Genomic DNA, 12,899 nt, shown 5'->3' on the forward strand with positions numbered 1-12,899 from the left:
AAGCCGATGACGTCATTGTTGGGGTATTTTCAAGATGGCCGACAGTGACTGGGAAGCCGCTGTGTTCGACAGATGAACACAACAATATATGCTAACACGAACACCGGGCTTTAACACGCAGGATGTTAGCTTGTGGACGCCCGGGATTAGCGCCTTGAGCCGGGCGAGTGTCAGTCAGCGCTCCAGCGTCCGCGGCGAAGATGCTAGCCTCCTCCTCCAAGAACAAAACCCGCCGCTGCTGCTGCTGCGCTGCTGGGCCGACGGGGAAGTGTCGAGCTGGCCGGTGGACCTGAGGCTCATGGCAGCGACGAGTGAGCTCGGAGGCCCATTGGTCGTCGACGTGAACGAGAACGAAGAAGACGAAGCACGACGACTCAAATGTGTCTTGGCACTCCGACGAGCTGACGTCACCAGCGGGGGTCACCAGACCGGGGAGGGCTGCCTTGAGGTCAACGGTACCGACGACATGCCGGACCCAGGTCCGAGGTCTCTCCCGGACCGCCTTACCTGCGACGACCATCTCGGTTTGAACGGAACCGCTGAGGCGCGGTGTGACTCGACGGCGGGGGGAGGAGGAGAAGGAGATGAAGGAGGAGGTACCGGCATCGCCACCGCTTCCTGTCCAGCTGTGACAGTGGCGACGTCGCGGCACACCGGGAAGAACCGGACTAGCGGAGCCGACTTCAGTGGCTCAATCAGCCTGGCGGAGGAGGCCACAGACGGCGACGCAGGGCCGCCATGCTCTGGAACGGGATTGAGGAAGTCTATGACCATGGAACCTAAACCAGGAATACACAACGGGGATGTTGATGGTCCTGTGGACTTGTGTGGTCCCCATGTGGATCACTGGACCCGGACGCTGAATGTCCACAAAGAAGCTACAGGAGTCAATGGTGGCTTCCATGCCTGCAAAGAAGCCCAGACTGGTGTTTGGAGCTCGGGTGACTGCAGCGGGGGTTCGGCTGGCCTGCCCGCCTCTGTGGACTCCCTAGACCTTGAATCAAGTTCCAGACCGCTCTCCCCCGGCTTGTCCGCCGCCTCCTCAGGACTGAGCGAGGACAGCTCGCCTTCTGAGGAAGACTCCCCCGGGCCCAGTTTGGTCGTCAGGCCTCGCAGTCTGAGGACCGACCAGAACCTCACAGTGTCCCGTAGCTGCGACGCCACCCCAATGTCCCCCTCCGATGAAGGGGGGTTCTGTTTTGGGGACGAGGGAGACTTTCGGAACATTTTTGAAGCAGGTCGAAGGCAGAGTGCGCCGGACCAGCTACCGGACCTCAATATGCAGCTGGACAGTTCTGAGTCCAGACTGACGCCCAAGAAGTTTGGAATAGCAGATTTCTTCACCAGGTACATTTTTGTGTGTGTGCAAGAACTTCCCTTTTTCGGAAAAATTGCAAATCAAGATTTGGGGCCACCATCTGCCTCGATCACAAGTCTTGGGATGGGAGGTGTGTGGGTGGAACAAAGCTATATTGTCAACATGTCTCTTACAGTGGCAACACTGATCAAGGAACACGTGCCGCACGGTGCGGGGCAACGTTAACGCTTGCTGCCTTTGCGGTTCCAACTCTTGATCATTCTAGAACGCTGACGGTGTAGGTTTTCAGCACGACAGGAAACGCAAACCAGGCAGATGGGAAGTACGAGGACAAGTGGTTCTTTAGCACCCGCTTCCTGTCACGCGCATGTGACATGTGCGCACGCGCGCAAAAGAAGTGACATGATTTGTTATCTTTGTTAACATAAGCAGACACTGCTACCGTGATGGGTATTGCATGCTAAAACATGCTAACTTTAGCATAGTAGCCTTTTTCGCCGTCTTACATAGAACTCAAAAACACTTAGTGTTATCATGTTAAGTGGTAGCACTGTTAGCATGCTAATGTTACCACAGTGGTATTTTTTTTTGCAAATTTTATGTGTTAACATAAGCAGACAATGCTACCATGATAGGTATTACTTGCTAAAACATAACAAACAACTAACTTTAGCATAGTAGCCTTTTTCGCCGTCTTACATAGAACTCAGAAATATATATAAGTAGATATAAGTAGAACTACAAAGAAGTGACATGATTTGAATGACCGGTCTTTTATTTTGGTGAAGCAAACAGGAAGTTTCTTCTCAGTGGGATTCTTACCTGTTTTACCCGCCCTCATCCCCATTCCAGGAACCTGTTCTCAAGAAAAGCCAAAGAGTCCAAGGCGCTGTCCCACAATGCATCAGGTTGGCGACTGTTTGGCAAACCCAGAGAGGAGGATGCCACCAAAGACTCGGCCCCCGTATCCACAGAGCAAGTGGGTGTCAATCACGCACTAATGCTAATGTTACCACAGTGGTATTTTTTTGCAAATTTTATGAGTGTTAACATAAGCAGATACTGCTATCATGATAGATATTGCATGCTAAAACATGCTAACTTTAGCATAGTAGCCTTTTTAGCCGTCTTACATAAAACTCCGAAACACTTAGTGTTATCATGTTAAGTGGTAGCATTGTTAGCATGCTAATGTTACCACAGTGGTATTTTTTTGCAAATTTTATGAGTGTTAACATAAGCAGACACTGCTACCACAATAGGTATTGCATGCTAAAACATGCTAACTTTAGCATAGTAGCCTTTTTAGCCGTCTTACATAGAACTCAGAAACACTTAGTGGTATCATGTTAAGTTGTAGCAATGTTAGCATGTTAATGTTACCATAGTGGTATTTTATTTTGAAAATTTTACGCACGGCCATGTTAGGTGTCAGGTGTGCTGCAGTCACATGACTTTATGTTGTCATCATTCACATCAGCACACAAGGTTGTCACCCACGGACGGAGAACATTCCAAAGTGGGCTCAAATGCAGCAACAAGATTTAAAGAGCGTCACATGACTGCATCTCATGGACTCATTACAACTCTGTCTCCCTCTGCTGGCGTACACTGGAATGACACCCTGACTGTGTAAATGCTATCTGTTGCTGCCTCCACAGTGCGTCCTGCCTGGCGGGAGGAGGAAGAACCTGGAGTTTGAGCCTCTGTCCACCACAGCGCTCATCTTGGAGGACCGGCCGTCGTGAGTACTTGCCGGTACTAGTTCCTAAATGCAACACTTTGCAGCTGATGTGGTCCTCGCACTGATTGGCTCCTCAGGAACCTCCCTGCCAAATCTGTGGAAGAGACACAAAGACACAAACTGGAGTACGACGAGATGGTGGCTGGCGCCAAGAGACGAGGTACCACACACATTCACACACACACAGTGTGTAGTCGGAGGTTTTCCTGCTAACTGCATCTCCGTGTGTCAGAGATGAAGGAAGCCCAGAAGAAGAAGCGTCAGATGAAAGAGCGACATCGACATGAAGATAGCATCTCCAACGCCATGGTGGTCTGGAACACGCAGATCCTCCCCCACTGGGACACAATGTGCGTGCGTGCGTGTGTGTGTGTTCACATACACAAACACTACCATGCTAGCTGTTGCACACTAATGTTAGCATGTTAGCATTTTGGTTTGCCATTTTTATGAGTTTACACTTAGCGCTACAATGCTAGCTGTTGACATTGTTTGCAGAGTAGCCTTTTTGGTGTTAAGAGCATAACTCATAGAAACACTTAGTGTTATCATGTTAAGTGGTAGCATTGTTAGCATGCTAATGTTACCACAGTGGTATTTTTATGCAAATTTTAATTTCATGTTAACATAAGCAGACACTGCTACCGTGGTAGGTATTGCATGCTAAAACATGCTAACTTTATCATAGTAGCCTTTTTGGCCGTCTTACTTAAAACTCAGAAACACTTAGTGGTATCATGTTAAGTGGTAGCATTGTTAGCATGCTAATGTTACCACAGTGGTATTTTTATGCAAATTTTAATTTTATGTTAACATAAGCAGACACTGCTACCGTGGTAGGTATTGCATGCTAAAACATGCTAACTTTATCATAGTAGCCTTTTTGGCCGTCTTACTTAAAACTCAGAAACACTTAGTGGTATCATGTTAAGTGGTAGCAATGTTAGCATGCTAATGTTACCATAGTGGTATTTTATGGCTAATTTTATGAGTGTTAACATAAGCAGACACTGCTACCATGATAGGTATTACATGCTAACTTTAGCATAGTAGCCTTTTTAGCCGTCTTACATATAACTCAAAAACACTTAGTGTTATCATGTTAAGTGGTAGCATTGTTAGCATGCTAATGTTACCACAGTGGTATTTTTTTGCCAATTTCATGAGTGTTAACATAAGCAGACACTGCTACCATGATAGGTATTACATGCTAACTTTAGCATAGTAGCCTTTTTGGCCGTCTTACATAGAACTCAAACTCTTAGTGGTAGCATTGTTAGCATGCTAATGTTACCACAGTGGTATCTTTTTGCAAATTTTATGAGTGTTAACATAAGCAGGCACTGCTACCATGATAGGTATTACATGCTAACTTTAGCATAGTCGCATTTTTAGCCGTCTTACATAGAACTCAGATACACTTAGTGGTATCATGTTAAGTTTAATGGTAATGTTAGCATGTTAACATTTTTAGCATGTTAACACTAGCATAGTAGCATTTTTAGCCATTTTCATTAGTATGACCGGACATTTAACAGACACTTAGCACCATCATGCTATGTTTTACATGCAAATGTTAGCATTGTTATCACGCTAACATTAGCAGAGTAACATTTTAGCTGTTTTCATAGTAGAAACCTAAACACGTAGCGTTATCATGCTAGGTACCATTAATTTTACATTTCAGCATATCATATTAGCTTGTGTGTGTGCACGCGTAGGAAGGGTACGCGGCGCGTCAGGGAGCTGTGGTGGCAGGGACTGCCCCCCGGCATCAGAGGTCGTGTGTGGAGCCTCGCCATCGGCAACGAGCTCAACATCACAGCAGGTGCGTGGCGCCCCCTCGGGGTCACAGCACAAGACGACACCATATCCCAAGGTGTGTTTTTTTTCTTTATTTTTGTTGTCCTCTTCTTCCCGTAGAGCTCTATGACATCTTCCTGTGTCGCGCCAAAGAGAAGTGGAGGAGCTACAGCGAGACCAGCTCGGTCAACGACAACGAGAGCGGTACGTCCCACAGCCGCCACTGATCGTGTGCAATCGTCACCCCTTATGACCTTTTGGACCTCTGTGTTGTCAGACGGGGGGGCGTCACTGGCCGACAGAGAGTCCAGTCTGGATCTTATCAAGCTGGACATCTCCAGAACCTTCCCGTCTCTCTTCATCTTCCAGAAGGTGACACATCTTCTGGATTTTTTTTACATTGAAAGACAGGAAGTGGTCTCCTTCATCGTCAATTGCATTGTCGCAGGGCGGTCCCTATCACGACCTTCTCCACAGCGTGCTGGGAGCGTACACCTGCTACCGACCTGACATTGGATACGTAAGCTTCACGTCTCATCTGCCAACACACACACACACACACACACACACACACACACTCACACACAACACTGAGCGTGTGTGTGTGTGTGTGTGCAGGTGCAGGGAATGTCCTTCATCGCCGCCGTGCTCATCCTCAACCTGGAGGAGGCCGAGGCCTTCATCACCTTCGCCAACCTGCTGAATAAACCTTGTCAGATGGCATTCTTCAGAGTGGACCACGAGCTGGTACATGCACACACACACACACACACACACACACACACACACACACACAGCTGGTGACCACAGTGTTTTTTGCTATTTCAGATGTTGAAATATTTTGCCGTCTTTGAGGTGTTCTTTGAGGAGAACCTACCTCGTCTCTTCAGCCACTTTCAGACCAGCAATTTGACTCCTGACCTCTACCTGATTGACTGGTGAGAGTCCAGTTCCAGAACCTTCTCTGAAGGCTTTTTCTGTCCGGTTTAGCCTGAGGGAAAAGAAACCGCCTAACTATTGTGCACTTCTTGAAGACACATTAGGACACACCCACTCTGGTCACACAAGTACACATGAGCAGATAAAACACAACATTAGAAATGGCAACTGACTGCACGGTGATCGAGTGGTTAGCGTGCAGGCCTCACAGCTAGGAGACCCGAGTTCAATTCCACCCCAGACCATCTCTGTGTGGTTTCCTCCCACATTCCAAAAACATGCTAGGTTAACCAGCGACTCCAAATTGTCCATAGGTATGAATGTGAGTGTGAATGGTTGTTTGTCCGTATGTGCCCTGTGATTGGCTGGCCACCAGTCCAGGGTGTACCCCGCCTCTCGCCCCAAAGACAGCTGGGATAGGCTCCGGCACCCTCCGCGACCCCCGTGAGGATAAGCGGTAGAAAATGAATGAATGAATGAGTTCTCCTCCTATTTTGTGTGGAAGTGGTAACTTTTTGACTTCTTATTTTGTCTTTCCCCACCCTCGGCCATCTCTGTGTGGAGTTTGCATGTTCTCCCCGTGCATGCGTGGGTTTTCTCCGGGTACTCGGGTTTCCTCCCACATTCCAAAAACATGCTAGGTTAATTAGTTAATTAATTGTCCATAGGTATGAATGTGAGTGTGAATGGTTGTTTGTCTATATGTGCGGTGTACCCCGCCTCTCACCCGAAGACAGCTGGGATAGGCTCCAGCACCCCCAGCAATAGAAAATGAATGAATAAATGGAAACTACAGCTGTAATTTTACTAGATATTAAGAGAATAATATTTTATTTTAACTGATAATATTATGAGGAAAACTGTCATTTTAGTAGCATAAAGCTGTAATTAGAATTTTTTTTTTTAAAAAGGAAATTGGCAGCAATTTTACAAAAATAGTCAAAATATTGAGAGAAAATAATTGTAATTTAACGGTAAAATGTTGTCATTTAATGAGAATCAACCCGTAATATTATTTTTTTTAATTGCATATTTATTTTGCTATATTTGTTTCTTATATTTCAACCTTAAAAATACATTTTTCAAGTTAATGCTACTAAATAATTTTTCCTCATAATATGAGATGGATATTTGCGTAAAATTGCAACTTTGTCGTCGTTTTTCTCTTAATATTTTGACTTTATTCTTATAAAAACTTTCTGTTTTTATTGTTTTTTTGTTTGTTTTTTTCTGTTTTTTGGAATGTACCACAGGCCAATTAAAAAAATCTTAAATAAACTCCTGGACCGCACTTTGGAGACCCTCGTCCTGTCATGTCATGTCACCCCTGTCAAATATGAATTATGTCCGTGTTGCGTTGCAGGATCTTCACGCTGTACAGCAAGTCTCTCCCGCTGGATGTGGCGTGCCGCGTGTGGGACGTCTTCTGCCGGGACGGCGAGGAGAGTTTGTTCAGGACAGGTTTGGGAATCCTGCGTCTATTCGAGGACGTTCTGCTGCAGATGGACTTCATCCACATCGCTCAGTTCCTCAGCCGCTTACCCGAAGACCTCCAGGCTCACACGCTGTTCGCCGCCATGGCTAGCACGCACATGATCAGCAGGAACCGCCGCTGGGCTCAGGTCGGCGTCCATTGTACGTCCGACATGTCCGCCACGGGACGTGAAATATAATATTTTGTCTTTTCTCGCAGGTTTTTTCTTCAGCGCAGCCGAGGGATAAAAGCAAAGAAGCGGATAAGAATAGAAGCCCCGCCCTCAGAAGCTGACAAGCCCACGCCTGACTCTCGCCCGGTGGGTCATCCAACCTTCTTTGTGGTGCTCAGACATCTTTGCTCGCTCGCAGCGTTCCACGTAGATATGAGGAACGTTTTAGTTTTAGCTTCAAGTCGAGCAGAACCTTCCTGGTCGCTCGACAGGGCTGTGGAGCCTCAGAGTTGATTTAAAAGGGACCGGGGCGACGCGCTTTACTTACACTCCTAAGTCAGCAGGGGGCAGCATTCCGGCTATGAATGACAAATAAAAGAAACTCCAGAGAAATATGATTCCTAGATGAGTCATTGATGTATGGATCGGGTGTTACAAAAACGAATTTTATTTACACATTTTAACATTTCTTTTCTACGTCATGGAAAATATGCATGTGACTTTTATTGTCAGCATTTTACTGTACAGTTTTTTTTTGTTTTTTTTCCCCTAAATGCCTTACAGGTGATGTCAAGATGCTTTTCATAATAAGTCGCGAGCAAATATGTAAATAAATATGTCAGCAAGTGACTTTTTTGAGTGACTGTTTTTTTTTGTTGGTGAAATGAACTGTATCATGCACATGATATTCTTATTTATTGAATTTCTTTCTTTATGAGGTTATGATTTTCACCGCTGTGTCCAGCTGTCACCACTAGAGGGCGACCAAGTCAAGCCTGACCTGATGACCTTGAATGTTTGGCCTTTTTAGAAGCATCTAGAACTTTTTCAGGGACACTTTTTAAGGAAGAACACTTTGATGAACTTCATCATTCAGCTCTGTAGAGGCAAGTAATCCATTACAGGTACTTATTATTATTATTATTTTTTTTAGTTTTGTTATGTTTGCATTTCAAGTGTTTAGCAGATTAGCGTCTAAGCTAATCCTAACCTGACCTTCAACTCTTGGTAGCCGACACGCTACATGACTAGTTACACCTCACAACTTCCTGTCCGTCTTTGTTGAAGTCCAGGACCGTAATTTGGCTGGCTGAGGAGATGTAAACTTTTCAAAATAAAAGTATGTGTATGCGTTTAGAAGGAGTGGCGGGGTGGTGCGTTCGTGCGTGCGTGTGCAGGCGGGCGGGCAGGCGGGCGTCTCCACAGGTATTTCCGAAGGCGTTGAGGGGCCCTCTGACGAGCTATTTGGCAGCAGTCTGGGGTCTTTCCTGTGGAGGCGGGGCCGGAGGGGAAGTGTCAGTCTGTTGTTGCCCCGGGGGGGCCTCTGGGATAGCACAGTGGGGGGGTTACTTCTATTTTTTTGCACAATAAAATTCTGTTTTTTACTTTTATTTTTGGCATTATGGAATAATTTTTCCATTTTTACTTTAGATATTTAATGTCTGTTATGTTCTTTTTAGTTTTTACATTTTTTATATTGATATTTATGGTGACATTTATTGTCTATTATATAACCGTTATTTATTTTGGTTTTTAGCATTATAACATGACATTATATACATGTCTATTTATTTTTGGGTGTTTTACTTTTATTTATGACATTTATTGTCTCTTATATTATTTTTACTCCCAACATTTTTAGCATTATGTGATATGACATTTATACTTTTTTACCTTTACATTTTTTTTACTTTCATTTTGGACATTAATTGACTATTAAATCACTTATTTTTTTCAAAAACATTTTCAGAATTATGATATAACGTGGATCCTTTTTTATTGTAACATTTTTGGCATTTTATTTTCACATTAATTTTAGATATTTACTGTATTACATTTTTACTTTACTATTCATGTTTCTTTTCCTAGCATAATATTTTAGCTTTTTATTTTTTGATATGAAATTATTTTTCTTAGATTTTTGGGAGGCATTCTCTTAGTATTTTATTTATATTTAATGTTCCTTTAGTTTTTTTGAAGACTACTTTGACATTTATTGTGTAATGCAGGGGCTGCATGTTCTAAAAATATGAATAATATGAGAAAAAACAACAGTGGTAAATTTATAAGAATAAAGACAAAAGTATAAAAAAAATAAGGTGAAGAAATAGCATCAAGTTGAAATATTGAAGGAAAAATAAATGTGCGATTTTAGGAAAATTAGTTATATTAGATATTATGAGGGTAAAGTCAAAATATTAGGAGAAAAACTTCATACTGCTATGCTAAAAAAATGTACAAGAAGAAATATGAAATACAGTATTTGGAGAAAAAACAGCAAAAAATTTAATATTCATTCATTTTCTACCGCTTATGATCACGAGGGTCGCAGGGGGTGCTGGAGCCTATCCGAGCGGGCGAGAGGCGGGGTACACCCTGGACTGGTGGCCAGCCAATGACAGGGCACATATACTAGACACACAACCTGTAATGTAATATATACAATATAATGTGTAGATATGAGCGTTAGCATTGTTAGCATTGTTAGCGGATATCACCTGCCATCAAAGTTAACGTGGTGTCACGTGGTCGTTGGCCTTTGAGCCTGCAGCAGCCGGGCGGCGCCGCCCGGGAAAGCAGCAATTAGATGCGTGCTTGTAAAAAAGCATATTCAGATAAGGGTGCGGGGGGCCCCCGGGAGAGGGGGTCACGACGTGTCTTTTGTAAGAACAAATTGTCATGACCTAATGAGCGCTCGGTGGGAAAGTCCGCCCCCCCGAAGCCGTCTTTGCTGCACCTGCAATCTACCAGTTTCCCCCAGCGCGGCCCGTGCGTTCCGACCACCCCCCCGCCCCCCTTTTCTTTTTTTTTTTTCCAGTGTTTGTATTGAAGGCAGGAAGCAAGCGAGTGTTTAATTACCATAAAATGCAGCGAGCGCACAAAGAATGGCAACATAGAGCTCATTGAGGTTATCAACAAGGGACCACTGCTCAATTGGGTCATTGATGTGATTGTTTGACAGAGCGAGCCGGAGCCGGAGCCCGGGTCCGGGGGGCCGGGGCCGGGCCGGGGGCGCGGGAGCAAGCAAAGTTCAAAAATCCTCTCGGCTCAATCGAGAAGTTTGTCACAGAATCTGTTGGCGGCGCCTGTCAGGAGCCATTAGCGGCCATGAAAGGCCTCAGCGATCAAACGCAGCACATTTAATGACAATTTGCACGCCTTTGTTCCGGAGCCTTCAGCGGGCATGATCTCATTACAAGGGTGAACAGTTAGCGCCCGGGCAACGCTCGCTAGCTTCTTCCTTCTCCTCTTCCTCAGCGCAAACGCTGCCGGTCATTCGCCGTCCTTCCCCGGACGTCCACCGACGCGGCTCAGGTGTCCAAAGCTCCAAAAACGCTTTTTTGCTAGCAGAAAAATTGGCAAAGGGACGTTTCGTTGGGGGGTTGGCGGCTCATTAATTGGGATTCACAGCGCCCTTTGACCCCAATGATGCGGGGTGACGGGGCAAACGGGGAGAGCAGATTGGCTGTCGGGGTTCAACGCTTCAACGTGCAACACAACATCTCTTTCTTCTTTCAGTCCGCATTTTCTCCTTTATCGTTCCTTCCTCCTGGAAAGCACCGTAGCCGAATGCTGCGTTCAGGTGCCCTGTGTATTTCTGAGTGTTAGACAAATCTGTTCTTTTTTTCAGCTGAGTACGGTTGCAAAGAAAACATTGAGAAGCGCTGTTGAATTTTTTTTTAAAAAAGGAGGAAAATAGGAATGTAACAATGGTTCCTACTCTAGGTAGCACATGTTGCAAGGGGGAACGCTTTAAGGGAGACACATGACTGAAGGTGATGGGGAACTAGAATGGTTGGATCTGCTGGAAGTTGGAATGAAAGATGAAAAAAAGCGAGGTATCACTTTTCTTTCAGGATGCAGAGAACTTGCAGAGAAGTTGATCATGCTGAAGAAGAGAAGTCTTCTCAAGTGATGTTCCTGTAGGTGTTCCTTGTGTTCTTCACGTTCTTCATGTTTCTCGAAATGATAAAACATGAACCTGGAGAACATGATGAACATGAAGAACACTGTAAAGAACATATTGAAGAACATTTCTAAGAAGAACATGGTATAGAATGAATAAGAACACATGTTCTTCACTATGTTCTTATTCTATGTGTTCATAATGTTCTTCCTTGTTTTCTTCATGGTCTTCTTATTTGCTCTGTACCATGCTCTTCTTCATGTTTTTGTAAAAGTTCTTCTTTGTGTTGTTCTTGTTCTCTGTGTTCTTCAATTTCTTCATCGTATTATTCATCATGTTCTTCCTTGTGGTCCTCATGGTCTTCTTATATGCTGTCTTCATTTTTTTCATGGCGTTCATCATGTTCTTCTTCTTTGTGTTCTTCATTGTGTTCCTCAGCAACTACTCGAAATGCGTGTGCCTTAGCCACGAGTTCCCCAGTAACTACTCTAAATATATGCGCCTTAGCCATGAGTTCCCCAGTAACTACTCTAAATATTTGTGCCTTAGTCATGAGTTCTTCAATAACTACTCTAAAATATGTGCCCTAGTCACAAGTTTCTCAGTAACTACTCTAATTGCATATTTCTGAGCCATTACTACATCAGTAACTACTCTATATATATGTGCCTTAGTCACAAGTTCCTCAATAACACCTCTAAACATATGTGCCTTAGCCATGACTTCCTCAGTAACTACTCTAAATGCATGTTCCTTAGCCATGAGCTAATCTGTAACTACTCTAAATATGTGCGCCTTAGTCACAAGTTCCTCTGTAACTACTCTAAATGCACATTCCTTAGCCATTACTACCTCAGTAACTACTCTAAATATATGTCCCTTGGTCATGAGTTCCACAGTAACTACTCTAAATATATGGGCCGTAGTCACTAGTTCTTCTGTAACTGCTCTAAATACATGTTCCTTAGTCATTACTTCCTCAGTAACTACTCCAAATTGATGTTCCTAAGTCACAAGTTCATCAGTAACTAGTCTAAGTATATGTGCCTTAATAATGAGTTCCCCAGTAACTACTCTGAATATATGTACCTTAGTCATGAGTTCCTCAGTAACTATTCTATATATATGTGCCTTGGTCATGAGTTCCTCAGTAACAACTCTAAATATATGTGCCTTAATAATGAGTTCCCCAGTAACTACTCTGAATATATGTGCCTTAGCCATGAGTTCCTCAGTAACTACTCTAAATATATGAGCCATAGTCACAAGTTATTTTGGTAACTGCTCTAAATACATGTTCCTTAGTCATTACTTCCTCAGTAACTACTCCAAATTGATGTTCCTAAGTCACAAGTTCATCAGTAACTAGTCTAAGTATATGTACCTTAGTCATGAGTTCCTCAGTAACTATTCTATATATATGTGCCTTGGTCATGAGTTCCTCAGTAACTACTCTAAATATATGGGCCGTAGTCACAAGTTCTTCTGTAACTGCTCTAAATACATGTTACTTAGTCATTACTTCCTCAGTAACTACTCCAA

The 12,899-nt window shown here is 44.0% G+C and overlaps 1 protein-coding gene across 1 annotated transcript; it reads left to right on the forward strand.

Moving 5' to 3' along the window:
* The first annotated feature begins 6 nt into the window (after positions 1–6).
* On the forward strand, positions 7–8,500 carry LOC131107901 (TBC1 domain family member 12-like). The gene is made up of 13 exons (XM_058058368.2): positions 7–1,347; positions 2,171–2,297; positions 2,980–3,062; positions 3,140–3,222; positions 3,295–3,412; positions 4,784–4,890; positions 4,986–5,069; positions 5,143–5,237; positions 5,314–5,385; positions 5,484–5,612; positions 5,694–5,803; positions 7,168–7,426; positions 7,498–8,500. Exons 1-13 carry the CDS (start codon positions 89–91, stop codon positions 7,570–7,572), a joined length of 2,601 nt encoding a protein of 866 aa, XP_057914351.2. The 5' UTR covers positions 7–88; the 3' UTR covers positions 7,573–8,500.
* Positions 8,501–12,899: the final 4,399 nt, after the last annotated feature.

This window comes from Doryrhamphus excisus, linkage group LG10 (assembly GCF_037039965.1).
Source record: "Doryrhamphus excisus strain RoL-2023G ecotype Guam linkage group LG10, RoL_Dexc_Guam_v1.1, whole genome shotgun sequence".
NCBI classification, from domain to species: Eukaryota; Metazoa; Chordata; class Actinopteri; order Syngnathiformes; family Syngnathidae; genus Doryrhamphus; species Doryrhamphus excisus.

Excerpts from the sequence above, each read along its gene's own strand:
- LOC131107901 (XM_058058368.2), top strand. The coding sequence starts at position 89 with ATGCTAACACGAACACCGGGCTTTAACACGCAGGATGTTAGCTTGTGG. Across the intron at positions 2,298-2,979 it reads CCCCCGTATCCACAGAGCAA|TGCGTCCTGCCTGGCGGGAG; the intron begins GTGGGTGTCAAT and ends CTGCCTCCACAG. Across the intron at positions 3,413-4,783 it reads CTCCCCCACTGGGACACAAT|GAAGGGTACGCGGCGCGTCA; the intron begins GTGCGTGCGTGC and ends GTGCACGCGTAG.